Source organism: Stenella coeruleoalba (assembly GCF_951394435.1).
Source record: "Stenella coeruleoalba genome assembly, chromosome: 15".
NCBI lineage: Eukaryota > Metazoa > Chordata > Mammalia > Artiodactyla > Delphinidae > Stenella > Stenella coeruleoalba.
This window is the reverse complement of record NC_137161.1, coordinates 84,392,098-84,400,150: the sequence shown is the minus strand read 5'-3', so window position 1 is coordinate 84,400,150 and position 8,053 is coordinate 84,392,098. Positions and strand designations below refer to the sequence as shown.

At 63.7% G+C, this 8,053-nt stretch overlaps 1 protein-coding gene across 7 annotated transcripts in view; it reads right to left on the bottom strand.

The window, feature by feature from the left end:
• Positions 1-128: 128 nt before the first annotated feature.
• Positions 129-8,053, bottom strand: part of TNRC18 (trinucleotide repeat containing 18) — an 83,712-nt gene continuing 75,787 nt past the window's right edge. For all 7 annotated transcript variants that reach the window (XM_079944703.1, XM_079944706.1, XM_079944705.1 and 4 more), the window contains 5 exons: positions 7,558-7,722; positions 5,826-7,144; positions 2,192-2,428; positions 1,987-2,061; positions 129-1,645 (listed from right to left, as the gene is read on the bottom strand). In XM_079944703.1, the coding sequence (XP_079800829.1) occupies positions 1,439-1,645; positions 1,987-2,061; positions 2,192-2,428; positions 5,826-7,144; positions 7,558-7,722 (2,003 nt within the window). In that variant the 3' untranslated portion in view covers positions 129-1,438. The remainder of the gene's footprint in view (positions 1,646-1,986; positions 2,062-2,191; positions 2,429-5,825; positions 7,145-7,557; positions 7,723-8,053) is intronic.

Genomic DNA, 8,053 nt, shown 5'->3' with positions numbered 1-8,053 from the left:
TTTTCATTTCTTTCTTTTCATTCAAACTGGCTCGTGTTTAAACAGCCACATGTGGCTCCTCCCTCCAGGATCTGCATCCTGACACCAAGCCCACCCCAGCCCCCGAAATGAACCACTCCAGACAACGGTACTTTTCCAATTATAGCTTTTTTTCTTTTCTTTTTTTTATGAAAAAGATCACACAGAATTTGCCAACAAACAAAATTCCAAAAGAAACTTAAAAAAAAAAGGAAAACAATAATTCCCCCAAAAAACAAAACCGAAGTCTGGCTTTTCCTTCCCTTAAGATTGTCTGGACGAGGCCTCCGGTCCCCCGGAAGGCGCGGGGGCTGTAAGTGCTTTCGTGGGCTGAGCAGGGCTGCAAGCTTGCCGGCTCCCTCTCCCCTCCCTCAGCCTCTGCTCTCCCTAAGTCCTTCTCCATCCTGGGGGCGAGTACAGTACACCTGGGCCGGGGGGGGCGTGTGGGGTGAGGTTGGGACAGGGGGCCCGTGAAGCTGGGTGCTAGACACGCTCATCTAACAGGAAATAAAAAATAATATTCTGCACGTCAGAATGTGTTCGCTTTTTTTTTATAATTTCATAGCTATTTTTTTCACAGTTTTAAAAAGTTTATATTTATATATATTTATATATATTTATCTTTATATATATAATTAAAAAGTTGACTCCATTTGAAGGCGTATGATACAGGGGAGAGTCTCTTGGTACAATAAAACTGTACAGGTTAAGAACTGCCGCCTCCCTCCGGGTATGGCCGGGACGAGGATTTCAGCACCATGGGGGTTGTCTGTAGTGTGAGGGTCTGGACCAGTGGGGTGGGCCCTCCCGGGGCCTCGGGGCACGCAGCCCCCTCCCCCTGGTGCCTGGCCGGTGCTCCTGGGCACCCCCCCCACACACACACACCTGGCTCTGTTCCCCAAGTCCAGGCCGTCCTGAGAGGGTGGAGGCCGGGCCCCGGGCAGGCACCCCAGAACAGGCCCGGCCTGGTCGCTGAGGCTGGGGGGGCATGGGAGCGCCCCCATCCCACGGTGGGAGGCTCGGGGCGGGCTCCGTGCCGAGGGGGCCAGGCACTGGGAGGACCCCCCCCAAGCAGCGGGAACCCCCCCCCCAAGCGAGCATCAGGTGGGTTGCTCGGAAACCCCCTCCCACCGAATCCCCAGTTGGCACCGGGACCTGGCCGAGCGCTTACAAGGTGCTGGGACCCGTGAGGGGCCGGCAGAGCCCTACCCTGATCGCGAGGAGCCCTCTCGGGGGGGCACCGAGGAGTCAGGAAGGGGGTCTGGACGTGTGCACACGTGCGCACACACGTGCATGCATACGGGCACACACATGTACACTTACGCGCCAGGCTGTCCGTGGGCACACTTGCATGCACGCAACCAACGCACGAGGCCGCCGAGCCGTGGCAGTGATGGGGAGGGGCCGCCGGGCCGGGCGCTCAGCAGAGCACAGGCACGCCGTCGGTAGAGAAGATCATGCCCGTGGTGGGCTCGTAGGTGCCCGCCAGGTAGTACAGGCCCTCGCTGTCCTGGTACTTCTTGGTCTTGAGCATCTGCTCGTACTGCTCCAGGCCCACCACCAGGCACTTGTGCGACACCGTCTGCACGTCGTTCTCGTCCACGTGGGAGGACTGGTAGAGGGCGCGCTGCGGGCACACGGGCGGGCGTCAGGGGGAAGACCCCTCCCAGACCCGAAGGACCAGGGAGAGATCCCCAGAGAGAACTCGAGAAACACAGTGGGGCTGAGGACGAGGATGGACAGAGACCAAGGGAGACACCCAGAGACTAGGAGATCAAGAAACAGACACAGAGACCTGCAGAGTAAGAAACCAAGGGTGACAGACGCAGAGGCAGCGGCTGGGAGAGACCAGGAAACAGCAGCTCAGGGTCAGAGAGACTGGGCGGGGAGGCCGAGGGAGCCCGGCCCCTCCCGAGGCCGCGTAGGGAGGGTCATCGGAGGCCCCACCGGCGCCGCGCGCTCTCCTACCTCCATGAAGTCCTTCCTCTGGCTGGAGGCTCGCAGGGCTGCGGGGAGGCTGCGGCCGGGCTTCTGGTCCCAGTGCTGTGAGCGCAGACCGGGGGGCTGCGGTGAGCCCGGGCCCCGCCTTGCCTGACCCCCGACCCCGACCCCAGGGGAGGGACCGCCCCGGCCACGCCCCCCAGCACGGCCCGACGCCGAGGCCCCGGCCCACCTGGCCCTCGTGGAGGCGCTTGCCCGGGCTGGTCTCCTCGGGGTGGTAGAACCACTTGACGCGGACCACCATGTTGCTGCCCCACGACTCCCACATGCTCTGGATGCGGCCGATGTAGGGCAGGTTGGGGCGGCCAGCCGACAGGAAGACGGCGCAGTCCCCGATGCGGATCATCTCCTTGCCGCGCACGATGGCCTTGTAGAAGAGCTTGCGGGCCTTGCCCTTCATGCCGCGGCGCTGTGGGCGGGCGAGTCGGGTCAGGGCACGCGCCCCGCCCCCGCCCCCGCCCTGACCCCGGGGTTCCACAGCAGCGGCGCCAGGGGAGAAGCCCCCTGCTTGCTCTGATCGGGGAGCCCTCGCTCATCCCCTTGGCCGACCGGGTTTCCAAGAGAGACTCCACGTGAACTAAGGACCCTGCAGCTGGGAGCGACTTCCAACTCCCCGTTGCTGAGCCGTGTCGGCCAGCGGTGCCGGCGGGGCCCCAGGGACGCCCCACACGCGAGCGTCTGTGCGGCAGACGCCACAGCCACTGCTGGGGCCCAGCGGGATCCCTGCTCCTCCCACTGGGTCCTGACACCAGCCCTCGAGGCACAGCGGCCCCTGTTGGCCCCCAATTTCCAGACAGGGACCGGGAGGTCCCAGGAGGGGACACGGCTGCGTCTCCGGACAGAGCACATCGCTCCCTCCCACGCTGCCCCGCACGTCGGAGCTACAACGAAGCAGGTTCACTCAACACCTGCCGGGGTCACAGAGCCTCTTGCTCACGGCACAGCCTCAGTCTACACCACCCTGAGCAGCGCGGGGGCTCAGTACCAGTCAGCCCCGCAAGCGTCCGAGCAGAGGTGAGGGAGTGGGGCGTGGGCAGCGTCAACCCCCAGGCACGGCCGATTGCCCCGCCCCACCCCCCCACCCCCCGCCCATTTCCCCAGGAAAGCCACTAACAGATGAGAGCCCAGCCCGGCGGGATCCAGCACTGGGCCCACGTCTGCCAGACCCACAGTGTGGCTGGATTTTTTTTTTAATTCACTCAACAAACATTTCCTGAAGCCGCCTCAGTGCCCCCGCCTGGGCTGGCACTGGGACACACAGATGGGCAGGCTCCAAGGAAGGAAGAGACCAGCCACCAGAATCCAAAACCCAGCGCCAGGCAGCTCTGGGACCTGTCGCTGTCCCCAGGCAAACACGGAGAAGCCAGGCCTATGCAAAGCTCTGCTCTGCCCTCCAGTGGAGCCAGCGCGCCTTCTCCTCGACTAACCTGTAAAACTCGTTTCCCTTCTCGGACTGGCCACTAGGCGGCGCCAAAGCGTTTTTTGTCTTTCTTTTTTTGTCTAAACAAGAAAAACCCACAGGCTAATTCCCTACCTTATCCAGCTGTCCCTTTTCTACTTTTAATTCACCGGATCCCTGGTGAGACTTTTTTTTTGGCCGCATCGCAGCAAGTGGGATCTTAGTTCCCCAACCAGGGATCAAACCCGTGCCCCCTGCAGTGGAAGCATGGAGTCCTAACCACTGGACTGCCAGGGAATTCTGTGACAGACTTTTTAATGTCCAGGTTTCTTACGGGTTCTGTAAACTGCTCAAATTATTTTCAGTTCAAAGCATGGTACTAACTGATTCAAGGTGACAGGGACGGCTAAGATCTCTAAACCAACGCAGCTGACAGCAGGTATGTTTCTAGGCATCCACGGCCACTCTCCTCACAGATCCCCCTTGGGCCCCTGGGGCCAGCACAGGACTTGGTCTGGCCAATCCAAACATCCCATCCTTCTCCTGGCCATTGTGACTGGCTCAAGGGTGCACCCGGGACCTAAGCCAAAGACGCGCCAGCAACTTTAGCTTGAACCCTAAAAAAGACACCTCCTTCCTACTGTCACTTCTGAGCTGGCAGGTCAGCTGAAAGCTGCTGGGGCTGCCTGTTGCCAGCAGGAGAGGGGCTGCCGGAGAAGGAGACCAGTACAGAGGAAGGGAGGAGAAACTCAAGCCTGGAGCACGAGCCCGAGAGTGGGTCTGAAGACAGCCCTCAGGCCCCCGGATCCAGCTGTACCTGAAGCCGAACACCCTAGACTCTGGCCCTGGGCTCTGACCCTACAGCAGCAAACGCCCCGAGCAACGCTGACACTGGCACGTGGGAGATGCTAAGATAAGGAACTGGCCAATCGCCGTGGGGGCAGGACAGTGAGGACACCCCTGTCCTCGGCTCAGAAGCCATCACTCCTTGATACGGCCCTGGATACAGTGCCTGCCGGGACCAGAGGGGCTGGCCTGGAATGTCTGAGTGCGGCTCGTCAGGGAAGATTCTACAAGAAGCTGCACATTCAAGTCTGCTGTCTCAAGTGGTGGCCCTGCTAAGAGAGGCCCTTTCAGCCTGGAGCCAGCAATCGGGGGGTGGGGGACGCACGTAAAGTCCGACAACTCACACCTTGCAGGGTCGGAGCAGCAGATCATCTGCCCCAGATTCAAGGCGGTGCCGCAAAGGCAGGGAAACCAGAAGGAGAGCAGGAGCTGCGGGGGTCGGGGGGGACCCTCCCCGACTTCCCACTCTGCAGCCCTTGCCTGACCAAGGGGGGAGTTCCCCACCCTATTCTAAGGAGGCTTTGAGGGTGCAGCCTGTGGCAGGTGGAGTTGTCCACCCACCAACCCCCCGGGGATCCAACTGACCCTGGGTGGCACAGTGGGGAGCCCTAAAAGGCTGCTGCTAAGACAGAAACCCCCAAGCTAGTCTTGATTCAGAACATCCTACAACTTCTCCGGCCTTGCTAACGCAGCCAGGGAGCTGATACAGTGCAAACATGCCAGAAGCTTCTTAAGCGGTACACTGCCAGAGGCCCCGCAAGCTCATCGCTGCCAGCCCCCAGCCCCTAAAACCTGCCTGGCGGCACCGGCATTAAAAAGGTCCAGGCCCAGCCAGGTGCCTCCTCCGGGCCTGGCCCTGGCGTGGCCTCGGAGGACCGTGGACCAGGGCGGCAGACGCTGTGGGGAAACCAGACGGGCTGCACCCGGAGACAAGGAGCCTGGCTCTTCCTGCCCAGGGGCATGGGATGGACTGGTGGCCTCCAGGCTGTCCCCCTTCTGCACACAGAAGCTTCTCGTGTGTGCGTGTATATGCATGCATCTGTGTGTGTACACGTGCGTGTCTGCGTGTGCCCAAGGCATGGGGGGGCATGGAGGACTCCTGGAGAACACACACCCACCTACTACAGGGGTGGCCACACGACTCAGACCCGGTCAACCAGAACGTTCTGCCTTGTGGGCCACACTGATTAGCTCAGGGGCAGGCAGTGACCCAGCCCGGCCAAGAGAGGGCAAGAAAGTACCTTCTGCTGTGACTGCTAATTAGCCAACCAGAAGCCTTGAGCCATTCGTTTTCAGCGGAAAATGAAGCAAAAGCAAAGAAACTCAGGCTGTGTGGCCGCGCGGTTCTGAGACCCTGCGGCATGGCAGCTGAAGGCCTGCGCGGTAAGTGGGTCCCGCAGAGGGTGGGTCTGGGTCCCGGGGACCAGAGGCAGTGCTGCTGTGTGAGGGGCAGGACTCTGGGGGAGTCAGACGGACTCCACACCCGTCACCCCGACTCTCCGCCGTGGGGCTGCTGGGAGGCCAGAGAAAGACACGTGGGGACGACCCCGCCCCCAGCTACCTGCGTGGGCTTGCCGAACCACTTCCAGAGCTGCCGGGCGGGCAGGAAGGCGGCGATCTTGGGCCGGTTCTCCACCGACGGCAGGCGCTGCCGCTTGGCCAGCTCCTTGGTGGTGGGGAGGTGGACGCCCTCCCTCTTCTTGGGCCGGCTCTTGGCCCCGGCCTGGGCCTTGGGCTGCACAGGCTGCGGGGGCTGCGGCGGGGGGGCCTGGGGCGCGGGCGCCGGCGCCTTCTTGCCTGCAGAGTGGGCCGAGGAGCGGGCCTTGGCTGCCTGCTTGGGCGCCTTGCTGGCGAGGGCCGGCGGGGCGGAGGGCCCGGCTGCCGGGACAGGGGCGGCCTCGTCGTCTGAGCTGCAGGAAGAGTCGTCCGTGGTGGAAGAGGACGAGGACGAAGAGGACGACGACGAGGAGGACGACGAAGACGAGGAGGAGGACGAAGAGGACGAGGAGGACGACGAGGACGAGGAGGACGACGATGAGGACGAGGAGGACGAAGAGGACGACGAGGAGGACGAGGACGAGGACGACGAGGAGGCCCTTGAGCTGGAGGCGCTGCAGTTCCGGCCGCCGCCGCCCTGGCCGTCCTCCTCTCCCTCCGTCTCAGAACTGCTGCTGCTGCTGCCGCTGTCGCTGCTGCTGCCGCCGCTGCTGCTGCCGCCGCTCTCTGACTCCTCGGCCCCGTCCTGCTCGGCCTGGCCCTTGTCCGGGCTCTTGGGGCTCCCCGAGTCCTCGAACGTGAGCGCGGCCCCAGGCTCCTGGGCCAGGTCGCCGTCCCCCGCCTTGGGCCGGGCCGCCTTGGGCTCGCTGCCGCCGGCCCCCGGAGGGTAGCTGCCCAGGCCCAGCAGGCCCTTGGGCTCCTGCCAGCCCCCCGCGCCAGCGTCCTCCCGCAAAAGCAGGGCCTCTTTGGCCTTCTTGCTTTTGGGCGACGTCACGCCCTCACGGTCCAGCTTGACGAGCAGCTCGGCCTCTTCCCCGGGCCTCCGGGCGCCCTTGGGGGCCGACTCCTCAGCAACCCGGGCCTTCTTGGGCTTGGGGCGCGTGGCGGGCATGGTGATGGGCATGGCGACGAGGGCGGTGGGGGCCAGGGCCGTGGCGGGGGCCGGCAGCTCCCCAAAGGGCTCGGGTGCCGGGCAGCTGGTGAAGGCGGACGGCGCTGGGCTGGGCTGTCGGGGAGCTGGGCGAGCCTTGGGGGCCTTGGCCCGCTTGTCCACAGATTCTGGGGGACTCTTCTTGGAACCTGGGGTGCTGATGGGCTCCAGGGCCAACGGGGTACTGGGGACCTCATCCGTCGAGCCCCCCTCCTCCAGGACGGCAGCTCTGTCTAGAAGAGAGAAGGAAACAGCCCAGTGAGGCCAGGACTTCGTGACCAGCGAGCCCGTCCCCATCCCGGCTCTGCCGGGTCCTGAGCGGGGCTGGGGCGGCAGCCTCTCGGGGCCTCGGGACGAGCGGCTCTCGCGCCTTAGTTGTCCACACGTGGTGGCCCCAGAGTGGGCCTCGGGAGCCTGGGCTCTTAACCCAAAGCACTTTGCTCTGGAGGGAACACAGCTGGCTGGATCTCGGCTCTGCCTCTGACAGGTCAACGCGCCTCCCTGAGCCTCAGTTTCCTAATCTGTCACAGGGTCCAAATAGCCCTGCAGCGCCAAGTTCCCGCACAGGTGGGGAGCGGTGTCTGTGCAGAGACCCTGTGTGAGCAGCAGGCCCCAGGTCCCGGCGGCCCGGGCACGGCCAACGTACCGCTCTTGGCTTTGGTGCTGGGCTTCCGCCCGCGCCCCCGGGCCTTGGCGCCGGGCTCCTCGGACCCTGGCGCGGCCCCGTCTTTGCTCTCCCCGGTGTCTTTGCTGGTCTTCCGGCTGCGGCGCTTGGCGCTAGGCACCAGGAGGGCGGGGGATGGCTCAGCACCTGTGGGGCGGGACAGACAGTGGCTCAGGCCCGGGTCTCCACTCTCCTGGCCACAGGAGTGTCATCTGTCATGGGGAGGAGGCGGGGGAGGAACCAGACGACACTGCGTGGCCTGCCCCCCTGGGCTGCGCCGTCGGGTGGGAGGCCCATCTGCAGGGACGCAGCTGGGGTGTCTGCACATGCGTGCGACGGGGGCTCCTCGAATAAATGACCAGGGTGGGGCTGACCCTGTGGCTTTAATGATCCATTTGGAGGGTTCACGAAAACACTGGACCCCTGGAAGTCAGGCAGTCCTGGGTCCGAGTCCCGGCTCTGCCTCTGACCAGTCGAG